Genomic DNA, 27,245 nt, shown 5'->3' on the forward strand with positions numbered 1-27,245 from the left:
TAATCCCCCCCCCCCCCCCCCATATTCTCTAGGAAAGAACTTGAATGGATTGGAGCTCTCTTCATGTTTCCCTTAAGGATATTGAGAAAAGGTGCCAGTTAAGGCAGTCAAAGTAATTTCTGTAATTAGCAGGGGAAAAAAAAAAAAATCTTCTACCTCTCATGTTGTTATGATGCTTGCCCTAAAGGGGTCAAGTGATTGCCCATAACAATGCTATTATGTTATAGGTGTTTATATAATAAATAAGGAATTAATGAAAATTTTGAGGGATATTGGAGGACCAACTGGCCTTTTGTGGCTGTGTGATTTAACAAGGGATAAGGCTTTCGCAGCTGGAATTAATTTTCTTCTACCCAACACACAATAGTTCTTTAAGGCCTTTAAAAACATCTTCCAGCTAAATTAGGTAGACTCAGAATTCAGAATGAATTCCAGATGTTAGATTAAAAAAAACCCCAACAAAAACCAAAAAACAACCCACCCCCCTGACTGATCTAGCTCCTGTTGAAATGTGATTTCATCTATCAAGAAAACATTACACACTGAGCATAAGGAGTCAAGTCAAATGTAGTCTTTGCCCTGAAACTCACATGCCTTCTTTTCCTCAATTTGCCGCTTGTTCAGAATTTCCAGATCTTGTGATCTGGTCTTTCCCATTCAGTATTATAAGCTGAGAGGAGCAACAAGAAATAAGCAACTGGAATTCTGGATTGAAATGATGGTGCTGTTGAGGAATGCATTATTTCTTCATAATGCCTCAGTTTTTTGCTAATGTAATGATTCCATCATCTGAATTGCTCAGTCTTTGCCATTTAATGGGAGCTGAGGACTGTACAATATACTTAGGTTTTTTTCTCAGTGTGATGATGATTTCAGGGAAAATGTACGGTAGCCTTTACAGCAAATAAGGCAAATCGTTTATAATTTAGAAACGTAGATAACCAACCTGACACTTGCATGATTATAGCTTTTCTATGTATTTTCAACAGTTAAGTACATTAGAAGAAGCTAATTGTGGGTAAAAAGCTTTTCCATCTAAAATATGTAACTGGTGCCGTCACTTTAGGTAAAGGAGCAGAGAAAATTACAGATAGAATATGTTTGAGAATATTTTCATGGAAAGGGCCCGATCCTGCAAATACTTGCTGTAACGTGGAATGCTGGTAATACAGACAAGTGAATGTTTGCACAGTGAGGTCTGTCATTAAGGGAGAAAAGCATTAGCATTATGAATACATGTAAATGAACACAGGGGCCCATCTCTCATTTATTTTTAAAGCAGCATCTTGTGCTGACACAGCTCACTTTCTTTTGAAACAAAGAAATGCTGGCCACTGATGGTAGACTGTGTGTCTAGCCACTTGTGTGGATAACTTCTTTGTGAACAGTGGTGAGTTGGGAGGGGAGGGGAGTAGAAATTGCACAGAGTTCTTAAAGAAAAAAAACTTTGCTGGGTTATTGCCAAGCGGTAAGCATTCCAGACACTGCGGATTTTGGAGCCCAAATCCTTGAAAGTATTGGGCACCAAACTTGCTGAAATCAGAATTATTTAGGAGCTTTTACTCTAATTTGTCAATAATCTTTAAGGATGTGGCAGTGATTAATAACGGGGTGCTCGAGCTCAAGCAGTATTGCCTTAGAACCAAACACCATTAGGGCCTGACTCAGCTTAGAAGGTAGCTCAGCAGCAAAGGTGTTTTGGAGCTGATTTTTTTTTTTTTTTTTTTTTTTTACTTTGCTGGTTAGTGGTTGCAATGCTTTAATTAAATTGGGCTGCCCTCCAAAAAAAAAAAAAAAGCCATCTGGCTCCAAATTTGCTGTTTGAGTGTAGCAGGATTAGTAAATCTTGAGAAATGCAAACTTTTTGGTGATGTTCCTTTTCACAAAAAAGCTTGAGGGAGAGTTTGTTCGTGTTCAGAAGAGGATTGAGATAAGAATGTTCACAAGTTAGCTCAGAATGGTGGGTCTGCTTGTTGCATTTGTTTGGACTCTTCCTGAAATTGTTTAATATTGGCATCTGTGTTCCGGTAGAGGATGACAGTGGGTAGTTGTTTTCTCCCAAGTAATTCTTCTGTTTGCCATGTGTGCATCAGTTCCTGCAGGATCCTTAGTGGGAGAATATAGGGGAATGGTTTTAAGTAAATTAAAATGATTTTCCATCACTTATGTTAAAAAATACATGGGACTCTGGCTTTTCACTTATAGTGTTGCTGCTGTTGTCTGTAAGTTTACAATAATAATTCCTTATCTCTCACCAGTTCAGATAACATGGTCGTTTTTCTTCTTGCAGAAATGCCTCCATTAAAACATGACTAGCTAATGTTCTTTCTTACTGCAGAGCCACACAATAGTTTAGTACAAATAAGGATTTTTTTTTTTGCGAGATTGCAATGTTGCACCTAGTTAAATGTTCTGTCTCTCGTGGTGGGCAGAAGCCATGAGAAATAGGGCAAGCAGGGAAGTGTTCCTTCCTTTGATGGGTAAAGTGAATTTAAAAAATGTTTGCAAATTTGCCTTTTGTTTAGGAGTAGGGGGAAAGGGAGACCTAAAATAATTCTGTGTGTGGTTTAAAAAAAGGTCCATTTTAAACAACAAGCTTCAAAGACTAATTTTGTTTAATCAAGAAGTATCTTAACAGAGATTCTCAGGACACTCTTGTACTTGTGAAATAAGGAAGATGGCTATATACATTCAGCAAAAACTGTTCAGAGGGAGTGGAAAACTCCATACGAGAAGGAAGACTGTGTATGTGAAAGAAGGAAGGCAAAGTAACAGGCAGGGTGGAACAGCAGGGTACCAAATAATTCTTGGGAAAACTACTTAAAATAGGGGAGGGAGAAACTTCTGCTCTGCTTTCCTGTTTTAGTTGAAGGACCATAGCTGCTAATGACCCAATCAACGTGTAACAATGACATCAGTTGTAAACTGAGGATGCATATGTGCTGCTCAGCAGAGAACTAGGGCAACTGGGAATTTAAAAACAACAAGGAGCAACTCCAATAAAAAAAATTTAATGGTTTTCTGAAGACTATTGGGGAGAGGATAATGGGACAAATTGTGAAAAAGGCTTATGATGTTGAACTAGTGATGAGCAGAAGTTCATTGCAGGTATGACCTAGATTGACCCCAGGTGAATTGCCTCATTAGTTGGGTTGTGGTAGTGAAGCCAACCACTGAAGTGTCACATTCTGTGTTAGTGGAAACTTTGAATTCTTCGTGTTTTTTTGCTGGAGCACACTAAAACATAGCTTTACAAGGCCTGTGTGCAAGTCTAGGTGAAGGGAATATAGGCCCTCAGATTTACCAGAAATGAAGGCTTGGCACTGGATAAAACTCCAAAGGAAATACGTTTGTGCTAGAAATAAAAGGGGAGATGTTTACTCTTTGCAGCAAGTGACCGGAGGCTGTAGATTTCAGCTTGCTGCTGTGGCCCTAAACTAACAGTGATGGCTGTGTGGATTGATGTTCCCCAGCGTCCAGTTCTTTGACGCTTCGTGAGAAACATCTTAGACACTTCTAAATTATTCTTGTCCCATGTCTTTTTTTTTCTTTTGTTTTAATGAAGGAAATGTTTTCCTCCAGTATCCTGTGAGCAATCAAGATTAAAGGAAACTAATTCCTATTTCAGATAAGAAATATCTTGCTTACATGCATTTCTTACCGACTGAGAAAAGTGAGCCTACAGTGTCCTCTTGCATCACTATTTGGTTTATTTCAGTACTTGATTTGACTTACGAATGTTTATTTATGTGTCTTAAGTCTTCCCATGTATGATGTACTGAGACGAACTGGAGCAGCAGCTACAGGAGTAACTGTGTCTGTTTTATGATTAACTTCCTTACACAGCACTTCAGAGCCATTTGCTGTCAGGTGTTGCGGGTGTTAAACTTTATATGGATAAAAAAAGCCAAATTGTAAAATAAAAATCTATCTCTGTGATTGCTGAACACTAAGATGGCAGATTGCTGAGCCAGAGGGACCACCCAGGGAAGCATCAGTTCTTGTTTGCCACATAGCCTGTGCTGTCTTGTAATTAGCTGCTCTCAGGGTCAAAATATGGTGGTAAATGGATCTTTAGTTTGACTAGACAAGAAGTGTTCTCAGATCAAAACTGAAGACTAATTTTTGCCATTTGTGCTTTACGCAGCACTTGCTGTACTTCCTTTGTAAGGAAATCCGTGTGGTTTGCTGCTCTTCACTCTTCTGCAGCTATACCCTGGACAGGTACCGTCTTCCGAGGTGACAAAGGCAACAGGAAGCTATTTGAAGTGGTCTTTAAAGGGTAAACACAGTCATTTGCCCAAGTAATGAGGGTTTTTCATGGATAATGCCACTAAACAGTTTGGGAGAAGGCAGGAGGAAAACTGGCTGAAAGGTGAGCGCTCTGTGTGGTTACAAGCTGAAGGACTTAGGTGGGTGTCTCTTAACAAGTGTTAACATCTTGTTCCGAGCGTAGGGTGTACTACGGTGAACATGCTAGTATCAGGTGGTGTCAGCTGCTTGTTCTAGAGTGGCAGCTGAGAGTGTATATTGGAATAAAAATGACTTTTCCAAGTGAGCACCTGCAGTGTCAGTTACCATCACTTACTCTCTTGTTGATACTTGTAGGTTGTCATTTGACACACTTTGAAATGACTCTTACAGCTGTGGTTCTTACTGAAGCTTAAAGATGGGTTTGAGTTCTAGCTCACTTATTACCTATTTATGCTAACAACTGTAGGCTTGTAGATTAAATATTCTTGTTAGGCTTTTTGGTGTTAAATATGACCTTTCTGTAGAAGTTAGTTAGCTCGTGGGATCATCGAGTAATAACAGTATGTAGATTTAGTCATTAATGTAGGAGGCATTACAGTGCCTAATTAATTTGTTGGTTTCTGCTGGTAGTAAAGCAAGTAAAAAAAAAAGAAAATGGGAATCTTACTGAGTGTGTGTGTGACTTTTTTTTTCATAATGTAGATTTGTAGTTATATATTTAAATAACACTGTGTAAAATTACAAGATGATACTACTGTATTTTCTTACGTTTGAGTATAAAACCAGAGGAAAAAAAAGTGGGACTACTTCTAATGGAAAATGGATTTGGCATGAAAGTAAGGGATGTTATGTTTGCACAAGGTGCACCTAGTACGTTGGTGGTTATTTTGAATCATGCTGGTTTGGGGTGATGATACCTTGCTGGTTTGCTAATTATCTGGTTTGGGTTTTTTATTGCACTTGGAATTACTGTATTCATATACCAAAGACTTGCAGTGATCTTGTCAGCGCTCTGGTTCTTTGTGTTGTAGGCTGCAACTCGTCAGGATATGACATACTGGCTTCAAGAACTTCAACAGAAGAGGTGGGAGTATTGTAACAACCTTGACGCAGCAAAAAGGGACAGCAGAACTTCCCCTACACCAAGTGATTTTTCCAAAGGTCTTGTTGCCAAAGACAACCCTGGTACGTTGAAAAATTAAGTATAATCAGAATGCATGTTTCTGTTCAGTGTCAGTTAATCAGTACAAGCATAGCACTGGGGTAGAGAACAGTCTTAGGAAGCTTTTGTCACTTGTTATCAAGTAACTCTGTAAACTTTGTGTATGTTAATGATGCTAAGATTATTTAACGTAAGTGTAATTTTATGTGTGATTTCATGTCTTATGAAACCTGTTGGTTTCTTTAAAAACAGATTTTTAGAAATGAAGTAAAATGAAGTAGTCTTATGACTAAGTTTCATTAAGTTGCAAAGTACAGTTTAGGTTAGATCGTTGTCTTTCAGTAGTTGCAGTATCTTAAAAGCTTACTGTGTTAAGTATCCTGAGATGTAAACGAGTTTTTAATGGGAACAGGTGTATTTTGCATTCTGAATTACCACACCTTGTTCCCAAAAAAGTATGGTGTGGTGAATCTATCTGACTGAAAATTTCCTGTCTTTTAAAATGGGAAGACATTTTGCACTGATACTACAGAAGTGAAATTCAGTCTCAGTAATAATCTGTAGTCAAGCAAAATGTAAGTTTAGACTGACATCAAGAGTTTTATAAAAATGTGTCACTGTATCGTGCAAACTTGCTCTGCATTTTTGCAGAATTACCTTGTATTCTGCAAATAACACTGGTTGAGCACTTCTGAATTGTTTTATTCCTGAATCATTACAGAAATGGATTGCTTCTTATTTTTGTTACCCATAAATAAGACTGAGTAAAATCCTGTTCTGTGCCAAGTTAGACATTAGTAAAACTCTCTTGGGTTTAAACAGAGTCTTGAGGTCAGACATATTTCATCAACAGATTTTATATTTTGTTCATTTCAATTTGCTTATACTGTAAAACCAGAAATGTTAAGCTGTTGTCTTCCCCACCCTTCTCGCCCCTCCCCTGGTTCAGGTCCCATGCTGCAGTATTGTCCTCTAACCCAGTTTACTGCTTTAATTTGAGAGCAGTCTGCTTGTAGCTGCTTGCTCAACCGCAGCTGGCTTCAGAGTACGTGTTTTCATAGGGGCTCAGCTTGATGTTTCAGCTATCCCAGTCTAACAGCTAGTCACTAATTAAGGAAATGCCCAGCTTTCTCCCTTGACGTAGCACTGGTGCTAATCTCATCCTTCCTTACACTAGCGCAGGGAGTGCAGCCAGCAGGAAACAAGTTTTTCTCCAGGTTGGTTTTTGGCCAGGGTAGCTTCCTGATGTGGTTTGCTGTAGGGGCAGGTGAGTACCAGCATCAGCCTGCGAGAGTTGTTGGTAACGTGAAGTGGGGTGGTTTGGCACCACCTTTCTGGCAGCAGACAGCCTGGTTAGCAGCTTGTTAAGCTATATGCAGCAAGAATGTATGTGTCTGTGTACAAAGATGTAACGGCTTGCAGGCGTTGGAAAGGGCAGCAGGCTTTTGCTCTTTCAAACATTGGCCTTCCTACCTTCAGCCTCTCACTCCCTGCTATGTAGTCCACCTTTTTGCATTTTGTGGTGTTTGTCTGACCCTGTGTTGAGTTCGTTGAGGTCAAAAGTTAGCCAGAAAGGAAGGTGAATTTTTTTTTCGGCTAGATTAATGAGCGGAATATATTTACCGTGCAGTCAGGTGACTTCCAGAACTGATGGAAGGAATGGAGGGAACAAGTCATAGCAATAATGAGGCAGAGCAGCTACATACAGGAAGGCAGTGTAAAGGAGCAGGCAGGACCGCCCTCTTGGCAGCAGGTTGTTGGATCAGACCAACCGCAATATGTAACTTGGCCCCAAGTCTCTGTTCTTTCGTGTTTGTGCTGCTTCCCTCAGAGCGTAGGAACAATGTAAAATTAACCCGCTGTCACTGCGGTCTGCGTAGGTACTGTTCCCTCACTCCTGTTTTGCATCTAGCAGTTGTAATCCAGTCACTTTAGATGACTGATCGGATATTTTCCTTTCTTTTAAATCACTGGGGGGTTTGCAGATCAGCAAGCTGAACCAATTTGTGTAAATTGTAAAAAATATTCAATTATTATTAAACCCAGAGCAAGGAATGTCAAGATAAATTGCATGGGCTGAGTAGACCCATCCATTTAAGGGGCAGCCTGCAGTTAAACTGCATTATGTATAACTTGAAACTGCATCTAGAGTATCTCATTTTTGAGGACAAGTCACGATAATGACTTTACCATAAACTGAAGTGTTGGGATTTCTTCTGGGGAAAAAGAGTGAAGACCCAGAGTGATTGATTGTTTCTTCATTTTTAAATAAGTACTCCAAAAGTTTCCTGTAGAGTTGTGGGGCTGTTAAGGCTCTGATTCCATGTTGATGACTACAACATGTGTCTTGTTTTTGGTTTGGTTTGTTGTGTCACACCCCCCACCCCACCCCCAGTAAATACACATTCAATGATGTGCTTTATACTGGAGCATAGAAATTGGTTTCTTTTGCTTTAGTGCTTGAGTACAGATGCTACCACTAGTGTTTTAAATGGGCAAGCAGTCTGTCTTCAGTCTAGAACCAAAATTGCTCACTGTAGTCTTGCCTGTTTTGTCCTGTCCCCCTGTGGTGTTTCCGCAGCCCCAGTTTAGAAATCTGGACTAACTGGAATATAGGTAAAGCTAAGGTACTGCTTTTTGGATCAGGCTTGACAAGTTTTTAAGAATATTCAAGGTAGTGAAAAATACTCTCAAATACTTTTTCAAGTGGGTTGTGGGAAAGCCGATGTTACAAAAATGAATCTGTAAGATTTGTCATGAAGCTGCCTTACTACTGTGGAAGTCAAATAAATGATTCATTCTTCATAGCATATGGGATTTTTTTTTTTCTTGGAATTGATTGAATGTTAATGTAGTTTTTATGATTTCAGTTCTTAGTTATGCTATTCCTCAGCTCTTAATTTGCATTAATAAAAAATGGTATATGATGTATTTATGAGATTGGTTTGAAGTAAGTTGAAAAACAAGGTAATTTTTTTGTGGTGGTTGCATTAGCAACCACATTATATTGCTGTGCTGTATCTGCTGCATAGTCTGTACCTCTAACCAGTCAGCTGGCTGGTCTAAGTGGCGTTTCACGTACAACGAGCAACCTCAGGAAGTCAGAAAATTCGGCCAGACTGATAAGCACGCCTGCTGGAGGAAATGCATTTATTACAAATTCAGCTCTTGAGCAATTAATTTACCTGGACCATACTATAAAGAGACTCTGTAGTCCTGTCAAATCATACGGGTAGAAGAGGAAACAAGCTGTAAGTACAAAAGCGGAATGTTAGTATTCCAACTTGGGGTTAGGTGCCCACGTGTTGTTTGGCACAGGGATTGGTTTGTTCTTTTTTCGGGGTGGTTCATTTTTTGGTTTGGTGTTTTGTGGTTTGTTTTTCTTTTGTGGAAACCTGTTTATTATCCTTCCCCTTTATTAGACAGTGAACATGATCAAAAGTTAGTTTTATCTAACTTAGGTGAATTTTGTTCTGCTCAAGCAGTCAAGGTCCAAAAGAATTTGGAATTTAGTTGGGCTCATAAGGCACTGAAGAAGTTTCTATCAGCACTGTTCATGAAATAAATCAAGACAGTGTAATTTATACCTGTATTTGGAAGATGACATGATACACTTCTCTTTCAGATACCATTTTTCAAGGGTTTGATAGATTTGTAGTATCAATGATGTTTTTTATATTTGATATTCTGTATCACAAAATGTTCTGTCTTTACCTCTAACTTTCAATATGGGCTAAATAAAAGTAACCAGCTGCTGAGTAACTGGGAGGTAGAGCTTGCTTAGGGATGGTCTGGCTGCTAGTGCCAAGTGATCCTCAGAACAATGACTGGAAGGTTCACCAGTGATAAAACAGGGTATTGTGATTTCCCAGGATTTTTCCCTTCATGCAGAGAATTAAGTCAGAAGCCCATCCAGTGTGTTACTTTCTAATGTAACTGCTGAATCAAGCATCAGTGTCCTCAACATTTTTTTTTAATTTACTCTGTACTTTGTGAATGGTATGGAGAAGAGTCTGAAAATTACATTTGAGCTTGTTTTTAACTTGCCTGTTCAGAGGGTTTGTAGAAGCCCATGAACCACTTCAGGCTTCTCTACAGTGCTTTTGCTATTCATAGTGTATTCCGTACTCCGTGTTTCCTATTCCCTCTGCCTGCTGGAGGAGGGGTGAGGGAGAAAGCAAGCTATCCAGGATAACGGGAATGCTGAGGTAACATTGCACTACAGATCCTACAGCATGTCTTGGACAGTGGTATGTTGGAGGCCTGGTGAGCTCTGTTGGATCAGCTGGGATCCTCTGGACATTTAGCTCTGGCTGAGGGGTAGTGCGGGTTTCTGGCAGGTTCCTGTGGAGCTGTTCAAAGGCTGTGAGTGTGCTGGCATGTGTGCAGTGCCAGGCCGGGGCTGCACGTCCCCATGGCTCTGTCCCGGACCTGCAGCGTGGCCGAGGTGCGCAGGGGTTGGGCTGGTGGGTTCAGGTACAGCTGTGTTCAGCTTAACCAGAGCTGCTAAGTCCTGTCTGAGCCGGTGCCCCCGTGCCGGTGGGCCTGCGGCGCCCGCCCCAATGTTCTTGGCTCCGGGGACGCGGGCTGGGTGTGCACAGCGCTGGCTCAGGCCTGTTAAAGCTCACTGACTTGCGGCAGCAGTGTCACTTGTAGGATGAAGCACAGCCTGAAAGCTGTGTCACGGTGTTCTTGTGACACTGTTCCTGAATTAGGAGTTCTGATAGACCTGAGCTTGTTTTACAAAGGGGTTTTGTGGATTAATATTATTCATCTATCTTAATTTATATGGCTTTATAGCTGCTTAAGCTAGATGAATCAGTATTGGCTAATTGATTGTAAATCACTCGTGAAATAATACTTCATGAGCATCACACAAGGCCTGTTATCAGAAGTATGTGGCTACAGTGAAAGCTCACTGAGGAAAACTGTGCTATTTTTAAAGTTCTTTTGAAAAAAGCATTTAATAAAATTATGTTGCAATTTAAAATAAAACCCTAACTACGTTACTAGCAGTCTTAGTACTATGTGACTTCATATAGCTACTATTCTTATACTTACTGAAAGTTTTACCTATTTTTCTTTCTCTCTTTGTCTCTGGTGCGTGTGTGGTTTTTTTGTGTGTGTGTTTTGTTTTTTAACATAGATTTGAGTGTCCTAAGTCAAAATGCTTCAGCAGAGAGAGCTAGAAATATTCTAGCTGTGGAGACTTCTCCTACAGACCTGGTGGGAGAACAAGCAGCTTCCCAACCTGCACCAGTCCAACCGAGTGCCCTCAATTTCTCGCTTAAACAATGGAGTACCGAAATCAAGTAAGTTGGGAACATGGAAGAAAGAGTTATTGTGAGATTGATAGTAGCTGGCAGAATAGAATCTGTTTCCTACTGAAAGATGTGTGTAGGTGGAGCTTTTTAGAAGAAATGAGGGTGATGGGGTGGATCAGTATACTGGACTGTATCTCTTAAAGTGTAACTTTTTTTAAAAAAAAATTCTAATTATTTATTTGAAAGGCATAGCTGAATGTCATTGTGTAGCATTACTGATACCTGAAAGGGGGACTCTAGACCTGTAAAGAACTTCTGGTGGTGGCTTTGCCCTCTGAACCCAAGCAGGGAGCTGGGAGTTTTATGCTCAGCTAGTATTACTTTTTATCCCTCATTGTGTAATGGAGCTGCTAATTGGTAGCATTGTAGCAGTCATAGTATTTAGTGCTTATGAAATATTTTTAGTGATGAAAATCAAAACAATATAACCATTCTTCATTTTTTCTTTTAAAAAAATAAAAGTACATGGCACAGATTTGAAACTGATGTAGTTTTGAATTCCTGAGCAACAATGAGGCAGACCCCTTCTGAACAACAGCAAAACCACAACTTATCCCCTCAGTCTTAATGGGTTTACTCCTTAGTATTAATTGCTTTAAGGAAAGCAGTCCTACTGATTTTCAGCTCTCATGTTACAGTTTCTTTGTAGATGTTTTTAGACTTTGGTCTGCCTCCATAGATGGATCTTCCGCTTCTACTCAAGGGATATGATAGTGCTGCTGCGGAGCAATTCACAAAGCAGAGCTGTAGCCTTGGTTAACTTAACTCGCAGCCCAAGAGGGATGTGGTCTAATGTTGTTCACTTTCATCAGCAGTGCTGAGCTAAACAGATTCTTTTTAAAGCTTTCCTATTAAACACAGAGTTCCAACGGGTTTCGAAGTGGTGTTGGTTCGGGGGTTTTCTTTGGTTGTGTTCTTTTTTTTTTCTTAAGACTACTGTGTAGACCATTTAAGTTATAGGAAAGATGGTTTATGGCTGGGTTGGGAAATATGCAAATCCTGTTACTACATGTCCTGTTTAAACTGTAGCCTTGTATCGTTTCTTGGCTTTGCATAGCCACTTTGCTTTGGTAGAACTAAAATTTGGTCATAATAGAAGGAAAATAATATAAACCAGTTTCTGTTAGGTAAATTCCTGTATACTTGAAATGATGTTTCTGGCTTTTTAAACTTTTTTTCTGGATTTTTTGTTAGCTTTTTTTCTGAATTGCAGATGATAACGCTGTGGGAAAGTCTAGGTCCAAGTGCAGTGTCAGGGTAAGCTGCTCGGTGTTGCTGGGTTGATGTGTTAATGTTTCTTTGTAACTGAGCAGAAAGGCCACAGTGGAGTTGTGGGTTGGGAAGCACTTTTGCTTGGAGGGAGGGGTTGCTGGTGACAGTGGCCAGCAGATACTGTAGCACGGTATTCAGGAGTTAGCCCATACAAGAAAGGCCATCTTCCTAATGGCCTGGAGTCCTTGCAGATCTCTGGGAATAAACATTTAAGAAAATTCCACACTGAATCTTTCAGGCTGAATGCCAGCCTTCACCATTCCACTCTTTCTGAAGATATTCAACTGCAGTGGTTCATCTGTCTGAAAACCTTCCTGGGAAAATAACGTTTGTTGTATCTGCTAACAGATTATTTTTTTTTTAATTCTGTGTTAGGTTTTTGTTTATTTTTTTTTATATGGAGTGCTTTAGTGCCCCCATGTGCACTAAATTTTAAAGCAGACATTCCCCCCTGCAAGCTGATACCAGTGGGAAACAGTGTCTTTTTCAGAATTGCTTGTTGTGCTCCAACATCCTCTTCTGAGCTTTTGAAAAGTCATTTTGCAGAGAATTTACTGAGCTGGCAGCTAAAATCTGAAGTGTGTGTAATGTGTACAGTTGTGTACTACCTCTGGCCACATATTCTGTCATTGAGGTAAGAGCCTGACAACCTTGTCAAGAAGCTATTTAGCTGTGTGGTAATATGCTAGAACCTCTGACAAATTTATTCATATTAGCATAGGCCTTGCAGTGACATTTCTTAAAAGCTATGGACTAGCATTACTCCTGCCCATTTTGAGCTAGCAGGTCAAGAGCACCTAGGTTCCTGTATCTAGTAAGGTAAATTTGCTCTGAGACTTGAGTCTGTAGCAGTTTTTACGAGAAAGGTGGATTTTCTTCAGCATAGGTTTGGTTAGGGACAAGTGAATTTTCCTTCTGATGGCTATCGTCAGCTGCTCCAGAGAGGGGTAGGGCATGTATCATCTTAATTTGGACTGACTTTGCATAAGTATTGAAGATAATAATTATTACATGCTTCCACTCCCTATATTTTTTGTTCATTTAGTCCTGCAATGAATGATGCCAAATTAATAAGCAAAACTATTCAGTAACAGTGTAAGGGTCCTTCAGATGGCAGCCTTTCTCATTACGCAGCTTTGGTTTATGCTCAGAGCATTCTGAATGGAACTCCTGTGAAAAAGCATTAAGTGATCATTAAGTCTTGTATTTTAACATATGCAGTCTCGTTTGCCGATCAAGAAGCGACAGGTGATCTCTTACTGCGCTGAACAGCATTCTTTGAGCGTGTATCACAAGAAGGTCTAGTTAGTTATATTGGATCTATGTGTGGAACCAGGACAAGATTGTTAATATTTCCATAACAGTGAAAGCTAATTATTAATCTTGGAAAATTAAAATTACGTAGTAGCATGACCGTAAAAGCTGACTGCAAAAAAAACCCCACTAAAATGTTAGCAACTCTATTATAGTAAACGTGTCACAGAGCAGTACTGTTATGTTTTATTGTTTTCCTCCATTCTCTAGCAATTCTATGCAATTTAGGGGAGGGGTGGGATCTGATCACCTTGGGAATGTGTGCGCACTGTCCAGTATCTCATTGGATTGTGACTAATTTTGACCCCAGCCTTAGAGGATGGCTCAGGGTGTTTTTTAAAACTTCAGAGTTTTCTCTACATTGCTGGCAGCTTGTGTTTGTTAAGAACCTGTTTGGTGCCTTAATCATTGCCCTTCCACCTGAACACACGTATGGTGTGTTTGACAGAGAAGTTATTGCTATAAATAACTGCATTTGCATCCTAGGTAGTAGTGGTGAAATAATAATGGGAGAAAAGTGAAGAGTGTCTTGGAGTTAAGCCACATGTGTACTTAAAGTAATTGAAGTTGAAACATGCTTTTTAAAATCTATTTTCAAGTACTTAGTTGTGGCGTATATAGACACTTAGGCTGGAATTTTTTTCATCTTTATGCTGTCAGCTGCTTGTATCTCTTACTTATGCAGAATATAGACTTGGAAACAATTAAAGTAAGTTCCTATTATCTAATCATAAAATAAGACTTATACCCAAAATATATATTTAGATCCTATGTCAGGTCTTGTGTCGTTTATCCAATTGTACTTGTCACACTGTGCTTAGGAAAATAAATACTGTCTTTTAAATTCAGCTACCTACTTTTAGTCTGATAGAAAGCAATGAAGTGGTGCTGCTTCAGTGCCCTTAATAATTCTATGCAAAAGCTTTACAAAATTCAGCATCAGCTATAATTATTCATGGACCTAACAGCAGGTTTTGGAAAAGCTTTTCTAGAAGTTATTTTATTTGACTTCCTGTTCTGTGTGGGTTTTTTTCAAGCCTTAAAAGGTAGTGTTCAGATGGGCTTTAAATACCAAGTTGACCAAGAGCAGAACAGGTGGTTATGGAGTTGCATGGTGAGAGTTCAGCTACTACTCAGAGAATAGCTGTAGAGTTACCAGGTGACACTTAATAATTTTGGGTGCCTTAGGAAATTTGTCAGTCGTCAACCAATTCGATCTATTTAATTGGAATGGAAGGTCTGAACAATGAAATGAGGCTTCAGTGTTCCCCCAACCAAAACTGTGATTCTTTCTGGAAGAAGATTAAATGTGTAGTGTAATTCAATCTTTGTCAAGTGTGCAAATTGATTGTTGGAATGGTTTTATTAATAACCTTAAGGATTATTTTCAAATTGTACATGATTGCATATCAGTTCACCAGACTACAGGAATTTTGCACTGCGTAACGATTAGCCTAGGGTTCACGTTGATCAGATGTTAAATCTCTTGTGAAGCTGAAAGACTGGGTTGGATCATCACATGGCCTTAAAGGTGTAACACGGTTTACTTTCTGCTTAAGGTTTGAGGATTAAGAAGAGAAGATGCGGCTGATGGAGTGAAAGCGCCCTTGTGGGCCTTCATCTTATGCAGACTGTAGAAAATGCTGAGATACTAAATATATCTCCAACTTTAAAATATTAAACTGATTCATATGGCTTGATGTAGAATCTCCTTCTCTATTTGAACAAAGACTACAGTACTGGGCTACATTAATACTCAACAGACATAAGTGTGGAGTTAAACATTTCTGATTGCATGATGGTTGCGGGGGAGGCTGGGTAGGATAATCTCATTTTGCTCATGAAACGTACTGTTCTTCTCTAGAATTATTTGGCTGGAATTTAGAGGTTGCCTCTGAAATGTTCCTGCAGATAATTGGCAACGTTCTGCCTTAAGAAAGAAAAACTGCTAAGGAGTCTGTCATCAGCGATTCAGCTACAGCAGGTCTCCTGGGTGATCCCAAGTTTGATGTTAATCCAGAATATAAAACTGTAACATAGATGTGTTTTGACTGCATGCTGTTCTGTTTAATGCTTGGCAGTTATTCTAAAATTCTAAGCTACAATAGCTGATTCCAAATCTTAATTTTGTTTTGTTTTGTCCTTTTCCCACTGCCAAAACAAGAATAAAACAGAAGATGACACAAAAGACCATAGCGGTCTCCTAGATATTAATATCCTGTTAAAGCAAAATAGTTCTATTTGTGAAACACAGCACTGTTGATAGTAGGTGCTGTTTAGTAGGATATGCTTTAATTTATTTGAGCTTTTAATTTGTATTGGTTTTATCTGTGTTTTAGCTTAGTTTTAGTTTGCAGTGGTTGTCTTGAAAACCCCTTCATAAAAACAATGCAAAATGGAGAAGTCACTTTTCCTGTTGTCTTTTTCACAGAAATTCAATGTCCTCTTTAAGAAAAGGAAATAACGAAAACCGCAAGAGCATATTTTATACCACTGAAGAGTGGGAATTGCTGGATCCAACCCCAAAAGACTTGGAGGACTCGATGGCCCTGGAAGAAAAGAGGAAACACCTGGCAGAAGGAAGTAAAGGTAGGAGTGGGAGGAAGGAAGGGGAACATGTGCCCTACTTTCTTCACTGTAATGTAGTGTATGACATCTGTCTCCAGGGCGTAAGTGGAAGCTTATCTTTTCTTCAAAAACCACATTCAGAGCTCTGCGCATTCTTTTGAAAGACTTGACTCCAAACACATTGCGAGGAATTCCCTGCCATTCAGATACCGTAGAATAAGCACAAAGCCTTGTTGTCCACTGTTTCAGGTTCCCTGAGCATGTTAATTATCTCCAGTCTTGTCACTTGAGTTGCAAAGTTACAGGATGAAGGGAAATGTGGAGGCTTCTGATTACTTAGCTAAGTGTCACCCATTGGAGCAGAATTGCCTTTAAAGTATGTGTATATATATGTTATATTGGCTTGCTTCTGAAACTGCGGAAAAAAAGTTGGGATGCATATGCAGGGATAGGTCATCTGTGCATTGTAACTGGTTCTCACATTTGACCGGTGTCTGGCATAACGTTGTGAAGATTTTCACAGCTCCTTAAGAGCATTTCAGCTGCCATCCAAGTGATTCAGTGTGTTAGAAACAGTCCTGCTCTCTAAGAATACTCCCGTGGTTACATAAATGGAGGTGAAACCTTACTCTGAATGCCTCTTAAGAACAGTATGCTGTGATACCAGTGATGTTTTGGTCTGATCACCTCTGAGCTGTTAATAATTTGAAGCAAAATTTACTTTGGTATAGTTAAGCGTGGTACCTTTTATTTTCTGTAATGAATTGTAAAGTTCTTTTTATGTCTTATTTCGCAAGTATTAATTTAAGAGCTAAATCTTACCTGGGAGGGGAGGAGACTGAGCTATTTACTTTTCCCACCAAAGGAAGCAACTTGGAAAACACGGCATGTTTACCGCTCTTATATTGGGCTGTTTAAATGCTGCTTAAAGTCTAATTTCAATGAGCATATTTTTAAAAGGAAATCTGAATGCTTTGGAATGTCTTTTTACTAAGTGAACTGAACTAGAAGAAATTGTTTTATGCAGGACTGACTAGTTCAGCTTTTCCATTCGATTTTGGCCGCATTCCACACAAAACAAGGCGCCCGTTAAAAGACATGATTGGATCAAGCAAAAACCGGAACAGCAGTGACTCTTCTCCAACTGAGTGGTATTCTGGTAATGGCAACAAACTCGTCTCTGAACTGCAACTGAAGTATCAAAGCCAGCAGGAAGAGTTGGAAAAGCTAAAGAAAGATCTTTTGAGCCAAAAGGTAATTAAGCCTTCAGGCAAAGTGCACAAAAGCAAATGGATCTGGCCAGTGGTTGTGAGTTTACCCTTTCTGGCCATCTAACTGCATTAAGAGCTGGTTGGTGGTTATAAAATAATGGTGCTAAATCAACCTTTGTTTACAAAAAGTCTTGAAGCAAGCAGGACCAAGCTTTACATCTGTTGAAGGTGAGGTCCCTGCACAAAACTTTCATTTGCGCAGTTTATTAGCTCTCTTGCTCACTCTCTCACCAAGCAGGTTTTGTAAATGGTAGACCTAACTGTGAATCTGTGCACGTAGTACTGCCCTCATGGAGTGTTTGTGCCTTCTTCATAACAAGATTAAGTATCTTGGCTTTATCTAAAAGAATTTCTACTGAATTTAAGAAGAAATATTTTTTAGTTTTTATATGGAGTTGCTACTTTTGCTATTCGTGTTTTCTGTTGCGTGAGATAATCAAAGGGAAACCAGAGAAGGAATTTGAGCCCCATATTTACACCCATTTTAGGTGTTACCTCTCCTGGGACTACATTTGTGCTTCTGAGAGAAATCTCACTGATACAGTGCAACACTGTTCACAGCTGCTTCTGTTTTAATAAGAAGAGAAATGGCGTCTTAGGCAGCTGAAGATAGTTTCACTGTTCATACTGGGCTAGATTTAGAACTGTCGTCGATGCCAGCAGCATACAAGTAGGATGTTTTCCTGACAGCCCGTGTGACCAGACAGATTTTTATACTTTAGTTACTTTTTAGGGAGTAGATAGGAAATTATAACCTGCTCCACAGCTGCTGCTTACAGGCAGGATCTTCTATTGTGCATGTCCCTGTTGTCTCAGATTGTCTGATAACTTAATGGTTGTTGGCATGTATGTTACCAGTCTGGGTTTTGTTGATTTTGATAATTAAAATGGTTATTTGTCACTGAACTATGGCCATGAAATCATCCAGCTGTTCAGTAATTGTTAAAAGTTCAGCCCGGTGCCATTAAGATAATACCTGAAAAATGTTTTAAGTGCAGCGAAGGAAGGAAGAAGAAAATCTAGTTTAGCAAAACCTTTTCCTCAAGATCCAAGGGTTTCTTCCCAGACCTCTCTGAAGACTATGGCTTATTCTGGGTGTAGCTTTATGACTTTCCAAGTCATTGTAAACTTCCAGATACATTATTGAACTAAAGTTCTCAGGAATTCCATAAAAACAATTCCTATTTCTGTCCTTGTACCCTTAATTAATGTCAGAGAGCTATTTAAAAAAAAAATTATTTTTTTTTTAAAATCCCAGCTTTAACAAATATTATGAATGCTACTAGGGTTGAACTTGCCTTCCCATGTTTCCACAGGGTTAAACCATTAACTAAAGATGGGAACTGGCAAAGGTAATAATTCGGATTAGTGAGACTTCTAAGTGAGCAGTCTGCTGCTCGTGCTTTCTTAGCATTTATTGTTGATCTGGATATCTTCCTGTGTATGCTTTTTTGGTTTTTTGTTTTGGGTTTTTTGGTGGTTGTCTTTTGAGCTTTTTTTGGGGGTATATGTTCTTTTTTTAGTGGGGTGGGATTTTTTTTCTCTGTAGTTTAGCTTTCAGAGAGCTTTTGGTAGTAGCTAAAGCAAACTCTTCCAGTATTTCTTTTCTTTTAAATTTCACTTTGACTTATTTGCATGTAAAGCCTTTGCTTCTCCAAGGTCATAGTAGAATCTCGTTTCAGCAAGGAATCAAGTAGGGTTTTACTTACAGTGTAACTCCCTTAAAAATCAGCTGTTCTTAGGCGTGTGTACCTCTGATTCCCCAAGCAAAACACATGCAGCTTTCATGGAAGCGAGTAAATGTTGTAGTTGTCCAGGATCTATGCAATCCTGTGAGCAAAAGTACTTGTCCTTTAGTGTGAGGGAATAGAAGATGAGAATGGTGGAATTGTTAGATGAATGTGTTTTCAAAATAAAGTTCTATTTCAGAGCCTTCAATGCTGTCTTCTTTTGCAAAGACCACAGAAACTCCTTTTCTCCCTTGTGGCAAGCCAGTTAATTATTTGGCTGATTCTGTGGCAAGATTTTCTAAACAGCCCTTCAAAGACTTCCTTTTCAGCAAAGCAGCATGTACTTTTTTTTTTTCCTTTTATTTTCTCTGCATTTGTCAGGGAAGAGAGCAATTAGTTTTCTTTCCCTTTTCCACGCTGTAGTGTTCACCTGTTAATTTTTTGGGCTTAAGCCCTCTTTATATTTATCTTCTTACAAGTAAGCCTTTTTTAGCTTTCAAATAACTGCTGGGCCACAGCTGTCAACTACTCTGCCCAAACTTGTTGTAGCCTTTCTAGGCAGGATTCTTGGCTCAGGGAAAGACATGTAAGTCACGTAAGGTGTTAACCTGCTAGAAATTGTGTCGTTTCTTTTTTTTTTTTTCCTTAAAACACCACCATGAAGTCTTCTGCAAGCTGATGATTCAGGCGCAAAACCCATTCCAAAGTTGTCTTTTGCTTGATGTTGTAAAAGTTATTATTCTAAGTTATAAAACTTTTTTTAAAATTCTCAGGAACTTGTGCGACTTCTGCAGCAAACGGTCCGATCTTCCCAATATGATAAATATTTTGCAAGCCGCCTTTGTGAAGGGGTTCCCAAAGACAAATTAGAGCTGTTGCACCAAAAAGATGACCAGATTTTGGGTCTCAACAACCAGCTTGAAAAGTTAAATCTGGAAAAAGACAGTCTGCAGCAGGAAGTAAAGAATCTGAAATGTAAAGTTGGAGAACTCAATGAGCGGCTGGGTATGCTGATGGAAACTATTCAAGCTAAAGATGAAGTGATCATGAAACTGTCTCGCCAACTCAGCGAATGTGAGGACAATACATCCTCTCAAAGCGGAGCAGTAAATTCTTCCATGGCCACCTGTACTAATAAGGAACTACAGGAACTGGACAGACTAAAAGTAAGAGCAGTGTCTCTTGTCTTGATGGATAGGGGAATCTCTACTCCCTATAAAAACTACTTTCTAGTCTGCTATACTGTTTGAGGAGGTCACTACAGCAGTTCTCCAAGATACTCATCAACTGAGGCTTTCTCTGCTTGGAATCTACACTTTCAACTTTGTTATGTGGTAATCTAAACAGAACTTTTATGCTTTGAGCTGGTCTGTACATCTGTAGTACATGTACATCTGTAGTACAGTGTCCAGTACTTTCAGTAATTTAATCATTGGTGTGGAGGAGGAGTGATGTGAGGAGTAGTCAAAGGAACAGGAAAAAGAAAGGGTAAGAGGAAAATACAGGCATGGAGGAAAACAACTAGAAAGCTTATTTCTTGGGTTTAGATTTTTTTTTTTTTAATATTGAAAGTGAGGAAAAAGCATGTGGAATAGCAAAGGGAAGCTCTGAGGAGAAAAAAAAAAAAGGAATATAAGCACCTCTCTTACTAGTGCTACTCCAGATGTTATCAATGTGCTTTTTTTCCCCCTCTAAACTACTTCAGTCAATGTCTCAGAAGTTTGTAAGACTTTGAAGACTTAAGAAGTTTGTAAGTTAAAGAGTTAATGAAGTTACCCACTTATCTCTAAACATGCTTTCTTGCCTTTGGATAAATGTTGTATTCCAAATGGATTTAACGTTCCAAGGGATTTGGAATAAAAGGAAGTAACTTAAAATATGTATAAGCATTCATTAATTTTGTTTCCTATATGTGAGCCCGCAAAGCTTTAGAAAATAGAATTGAAGCTAGAAATGATGGTCTTGGCAGAAAGCAGGCTGAAGCCCGTAGGTGCTGTGGGGCGTGGGGGTACTGTGAGCGCTGGGAGGGCACTGGCATGCCCCTCTCCCGCAGCCTCAGCTTTCGGAGGCAACACTGCCAGGCTGGGGCCGCGGGTTGGGCGAGGCAGCTTGTCCCTGGGGGTTTATGGGTTTGTGTGGAGGCAGCCATCAAAGCTGTACATCACCTGAGGCCTGGCGTTTGCCCGCCTCCTTGCCTGGCATGTGAAGCGTTCTGGCTGCTGCACAGCACGCGGTGGGTTCTGGGAGGTGTTTGTGTGGGAGCCCCATGGTGCTGGTGCTCTCCCCAGCGCATCCTGGCTGTGCCTGCCTCCTGGCAGCAAGGGCAGCCCGCTGCTTCTGCTGGGGGTGCAGGGCGTCTGTGCTCGTGTTTGGCATGTGTGTTTGACTTGTGAAGGCTAAAAATAATATTTTTACTTGATCCTGGTATGTTTTATGCTAAGTCCTATTCGTAGTTGCTTGTTCTGTATTTGAAGGTATACTTTCTCTGGTAGGCATTTGCTGTCTGTAAGATTTTTTTATTAAAAATCCAGTTTGCTTTTTTTATCAACAGGACAATCTTCAGGGTTATAAGACCCAGAATAAATTTTTAAATAAGGAGATTTTGGAACTTTCTGCTCTACGAAGAAATGCAGAAGCAAGAGAGAGAGAATGGCAGGCAAAGGTCAGACTAACACAGCATGTTCTTATTTTGGCGATGTCTAAAGCAGTTCTCAAAAATTCAGTTGTATAGCTACGCAGGGAGCATAACTGTGGAATGGAAATGGAATAGCTGAAGTGTATTAAATGTAATAATTTAAAAAATATCTCCCCTAAATCTAGTCCTTAGACTAGGTAATCTTTTGGAATGGGTTCTTGAAAGAAGTAGTTGACTTTAAAATATCATTAACCATTGGAACTTTTTTCGTAGCTTATGAACACAGGCATGTATATTTCTGAAACATAGTTTCCTCAGAATCAAGGCTGTAATAATTTCGTTGAAGTATACAAAAGACAGGATGTGTAAAGATTTGATATGTCACTAAGTAGAGCTTTCTCCTGGACATGACAGACGATTGTGTTATGGTAACTTTGGAAGTGTGTTTCCATACAGATGAATTTGAGTGTAGAGAAGTTGCAGGTAAATAATGATTTCCCTTGCCTGGGGCTAGGAAAATGCACACATCCATAGCTAAGGCAAGATACCTGTTGCTATGGTTTGGTAAGGTTTGCTTTTATTTTCTTGGAAACGATGCACACAGCAGCCCAGGGCTAAATGCTGTGTTTTTGGCATGGGGGTGCATGTGTACAATTCCTACATGCTATTACCTGACTTGTGTCTTTAAAATGCCATTTAATTTCTTTCTGTTTAAACATGTGTAGACTAAAGCTGTTACTTTAAAAGCACAAAATGGTCGAGTTGTACTTTGTACAATGTAATGATAATGAAAGCTTGCTCAGATTTTCCACATGTAAAAATACGTGTGGTAGAAAATCTCTGGTCTGCTATTCTGCCTTAAAAGACTTTATGTAAAAAGCCACAAGTGTCTGCGGTGTCTTTCCCGAGTACATTGTATACAGAATTTTACAGTAGTGTAATATAATGCATATATAACTTTTGTTTTCCACACATAAGGGTTGCTTTATGTCTTATGGTGCTACAAAAATGGGGAAGTAAAGCTGATTGTTCTTGACTTACAGGTTTCTAAAGTGACGTAAGCTAATAGAATAATATCAAGCCAGATTTTAAAAGAAGTGTGGTACAAAGTAAGTTTCTGAGGACTTATAATATTATATATTGTTTTCTGCAGTATACTAGCTTGGAAGCCAAACTCTGTCAGATAGAAAGTAAATATTTGATCTTGCTTCAAGAAATGAAAACTCCTGTTTGTTCTGAGGAGCAGAGTCCTGCTCGTGACGTCATCACACAGTTACTGGAAGATGCCTTGAAAGCAGAAACGAATGAACAACCAGAACAAGCATTTTTCAAACCACACCTGGTCAGGTAATTTGGTCCTATTAAAATAAATGTATGTATATCTTGGTTAGTGGACCCAGTTCTAAAACTGGAAAACAAGACAGCAGGGATATAGTTGCAGGATTAGGGGTTTCTATTAATTTCCCTTAATGAATAACAGTATCATCATGAAATCCTTTTGGCTGTATAAATACTTTTATTGCTTTATTTGAGACACAGTATAGAACTTGGACTCAGATGTTCCCATATAGCTGCTGAAGGCGAGCTGCTGAGGAGATGGGTTCGTTTGAGCTTGACCATGTTCTTACACAGATAGCTGAGTCTGAGTAGTAGTGTCTATTGGAATATGGGGATGAAGTCTTTTGTATATGGGATTATAAAAATAACTATTAAATAAAGGATATACTTTAGAAAACAATTATTATTTAAACACGTTAAAACTTAAACTATGGTGGGTGTCTTGAGGGATATTTGAAGTAACTTTAGGATGGGAACTTAAGAGTTTCAGGGCTACTGAACACATTTTTAAAAGCCTTTTCTCTTCCTCCCCCCTCCTCCGTTTCAGTGAATATGATATATATGGCTTTCAGACAGTCCCAGAGGATGACGATGAGGAGAAACTAGTAGCAAAATCACGAGCTTTGGACCTGAGATCGCTTTCCCTCAGTGAAAATCGAGAGATCTCCACAGGAGTGAAATGGGAAAATTATCTCGCAAGCACAATGAATAGAGAGATGATGCGTAGTGTAGAACTGAAGAATCTTATTCGATCTGGAATTCCACATGAACATCGTTCCAAGATGTGGAAATGGTGTGTCAATGTCCATGTTAAAAAATTAAAGGAAAGCACTGTTCCTGGGTACTTCCAAACCTTGCTTCAGAATGCTCTGGAAAAACAAAATCCTGCATCTAAACAAATTGAGTTGGACCTCTTGAGAACTTTGCCAAACAACAAACATTATTCCTCCCCAACATCTGAAGGGATCCAGAAGCTACGAAATGTGCTGCTGGCATTTTCGTGGAGAAATCCTGATATAGGATATTGCCAAGGTCTCAACAGGTATGATTTTGCAAATCTTGAGTTACAACGGTGCAGTAAAACCATGCATAATGAGCCTTTCAGATCACATGTATAGCAACATGCTTTGGGCAGCAATTTGCCTTATAGGTTGTATGTTAAAATTTATAATGTTTTAAGAAATAACTATGACATTTTTTTCTAAACAATAAATAAACAGAAGACCTGGATCATGAAACCTGTAAAATCATATTGGCAAAAGAACTGGAACTGTAATTAACTCACATAAGAAATGGGCTACATAAATGTTGTTTTATATTGTTTTCTTGTCAATTGTAGGGGATCTTTTTGCTTTTGTGCACAAGAATTTGTTAGGTTTTTTGCTTTTTTTTTTTTTTTAAACAAGCAGAAACAAATGGTTGAAAGCTTTTTGTACTGTTAAGGCCACAAATTTGAGCATTTCCATTAGGATGTCTTCAATCAGAATTGCAGTAATAAATTTAAGGCTAATTCTCGTGTTACAATGCTAAGAAAAATTTGAAGTCATTGCCATTGGTGTTTGCTGAAATAGTTTTGGTACTTTTGAGATCTGTAGTAAGGGAAGGTGCTATTTGATAGCAGGTGTATTAGCTTAACACCCTCCCCTCATAGCTATAATATAATACCAGAGATGTCAATTTGAGCACTGATTTATGTACTAGAATAGGGTAAAAGACTTCGGACTAGAGCAGCTTTATTATTTGAAGCTGCACAGAAGTAGTAGTAGAATAGAGGCAGTGAGTAATGTAGTAGAGGTAGCGAGGTGGTGGTGGTAGCAGTAGTTGTAGTAGTGAATAATGCAGTAATAAGTATCCCTTTTTCTGAGCATTCATCAGTAGGGGTAGTGACGTTTTATAGGTAAGTCATGCATTTTTAGTGTTAATATTGTCACTGGCACGTCACAAGGCATGTCTGAAGAGCACAGCTGTTGCAATCTTGGAGCAGCATGTCTCTGGTGTGTAGAAGGTATTAGAAACGCGTTTGCTAAACTTGAACTCTGTGCAGAATAACTTTTTCCTGGGTCATTTTTGGGTTTCTTGTAAATAATTCTGCATTTGGGTATACTTGCAGAAGCTAAAAGCAAATTGGGTATTTATTTCACGCTTCAGTCCTCTTAAGCTTTTAAAGTGTGATCACCTTGTTAAGCTGTGCAACATCGGAAGCAGTTCATATTGTTACAACTCTTCTTGCATACAGAAATAAAATGAGTTTACCTGAAGAAATATATTGGCAGTAACCTTTCATATTCAAGCAGCTGTTAGTAACATGAAGAAATTCTTAGAACATGCTTAGTCTGGAAAATTTTAGAGCTTTTTCTTTTCCTTAAAGACAGTGGTAGATAAAGACAGAAGTATTACTTTATATCCATTAAGATAAATGTAAGTCAACTTGCTAGAAAGGATTTTTCTAAACTTAAAATAATTTTGTGTGAAATGCAAGAACCATCTGTTCTTTTTCTTCTTCAATAAGGAAAGACAAAAGTCTGGGAATCAGAGCAGTATATTTAGGTTTTGGAAGCTTCTCGTTATTTTGGCTTAGTTCCAGAAAAAAACAGCATCTAGCAAAACACTTTACCTTCGCCTTTATCCGTTTACTTATTAAACTGAATAAAAACACTTGGTGTGACTGAGAAGGCATCTCCTTGCCCCATCTTAAACTTCATTAATGGTTTTGCTGTTTAGTGCTCTCCTGTTACACGTTTATTTCTGCTAAACAGAAACAAAGGCTTTATTGTGATTGTTCTTAATACATTTTGTGATACTATAATCTTTTTTTTTCTCTCCAAATAAACCCTATTTTTAGATTGGCAGCGATTGCGCTTCTGTACTTGGAACAGGAAGATGCTTTTTGGTGTCTAGTAACAATAGTGGAAGTTTTCATGCCTCATGATTATTACACTAAGACACTGCTAGGATCTCAGGTATGTGCTCTGCAAAAACAAAGCCTGGTCCTGTAAACTGCAGCCAGTCAAAAACTTGGTAAGTGTCTAGTCAGCCTTTTGGGGGAACGGGTTGTGACAGAGGTGAGTTCCAGGCACCAGGACCCTTGTTTAGACAACGACTGAGTATAATGCTGGAATACCTGCTTGGAGCTCCAGTCCTTAACGCCTCTTCTGATTATTGGCTTTACAATGTTGACTGAGCCGATTTATTGTTTCCTTCCTCAGAATTGCAGGGGTGGGGCAGTTATGGGCTCTGGAAGAGTGGGGGTGAGAATGCATTATGCAGTACTGTGAACAACATACTCTAGCACTCCTCTGCTTCCAGGTGATGCTCTGGTACGTGCTGCCTCCTTCCTCCAAGTCTTCCCTCAGCTTGTTCCGGTGCTCCTGCACCAGGGCAGCACTAGTGACCTGTAGCAGGAACACAACATCTGCGTGTGAGGAGCCCTGTGAGATTAAGGAGGGTGTGGATTAAGAAGCAAAAGGTTGTGTCAGCAAGGGTGGTGTGCCTTGGGGTGGCCAGGCATGCTTTGGGTGGATCTGGCTTTGAAGTGTTAACTAGACAGCCCTAGGTTTCCTGGTTAGCTCTTGACTTGCACTTACAGATTGGTAACAGCCCTACTTTGAATGAGATGTGTTGGAAAGGTAGGAGCGATAACATCATATTTCTCATCTCTTTAGGTTGACCAGCGAGTATTCAAGGATTTAATGAGTGAGAAGCTTCCACGACTCCATGCTCATTTTGAACAATACAAAGTTGACTATACTCTCATAACTTTCAACTGGTTTCTTGTGGTGTTTGTGGACAGTGTCGTTAGTGACATCCTTTTTAAAATCTGGGACTCCTTCCTATATGAGGGACCAAAGGTGAACTGAACAAGCTAAGTTTTTTCAGTTATTACCTGGTTAACAAAACACTGTGGTGTTACTGAGTGCAGGGTGGAGGAAGGTTGTTTCACAAGAAACCTGTCAGTTAAAATCACTGGTAGGAAAAGAGGGGAGAAAATGTGCATGAATAACCAGTCAAAACTTTTTCCATTTTATCTGTGTTTTGCAAGTTGAAAGCTTGAGTTACGTAGAAGAATTCTAAATGCTAAGTATTTCCCTTTCACCGCCCATTGCTTCAAGTTTGAAAAATAAAGCTTAGGCAGTGCTGTTTACTCCTACATGCAGCTGTCAATCAGTTTTAAGTAATTATATCAAAATGAGAGCTACTCATAAAGAAGAAAGCTTAAGTGAAGGAGGGAGAAGTTAGAAGTATTGAAGAGGTGTAAGAATCAGTTGTAACCAAGTGCCAATGTTTAACTTGTCTTCGCAGCAGCTACTTGTTTTATTTCTGCAGACATTTCAAGTACAACTGACAGTGACTGTTGGGATTCCTATCATTAAATTAAGG

General features: G+C 39.3%; 1 protein-coding gene across 2 annotated transcripts in view; it reads left to right on the forward strand.

The window, feature by feature from the left end:
* The window catches only part of TBC1D2B (TBC1 domain family member 2B), a 37,073-nt gene that overhangs the window by 1,886 nt on the left and 7,942 nt on the right, over positions 1 to 27,245 (forward strand). The window contains exons 1-11 of one of the 2 annotated variants that reach the window (XM_056346019.1): positions 4,226 to 4,375; positions 5,286 to 5,439; positions 10,563 to 10,728; positions 15,758 to 15,915; positions 16,922 to 17,148; positions 19,669 to 20,061; positions 21,447 to 21,557; positions 22,684 to 22,877; positions 23,416 to 23,910; positions 25,711 to 25,828; positions 26,531 to 26,716. In XM_056346019.1, the coding sequence (XP_056201994.1) occupies positions 5,304 to 5,439; positions 10,563 to 10,728; positions 15,758 to 15,915; positions 16,922 to 17,148; positions 19,669 to 20,061; positions 21,447 to 21,557; positions 22,684 to 22,877; positions 23,416 to 23,910; positions 25,711 to 25,828; positions 26,531 to 26,716 (2,184 nt within the window). In that variant the 5' untranslated portion in view covers positions 4,226 to 4,375; positions 5,286 to 5,303. Of the gene's footprint in view, positions 1 to 4,225; positions 4,376 to 5,285; positions 5,440 to 10,562; positions 10,729 to 15,757; positions 15,916 to 16,921; positions 17,149 to 19,668; positions 20,062 to 21,446; positions 21,558 to 22,683; positions 22,878 to 23,415; positions 23,911 to 25,710; positions 25,829 to 26,530; positions 26,717 to 27,245 lie in introns of those variants that run through there. The other variant, XM_056346017.1, reaches the window with a different exon arrangement.

The sequence above is a fragment of the Falco biarmicus genome, chromosome 7 (genome assembly GCF_023638135.1).
Source record: "Falco biarmicus isolate bFalBia1 chromosome 7, bFalBia1.pri, whole genome shotgun sequence".
Classification (NCBI taxonomy): domain Eukaryota; kingdom Metazoa; phylum Chordata; class Aves; order Falconiformes; family Falconidae; genus Falco; species Falco biarmicus.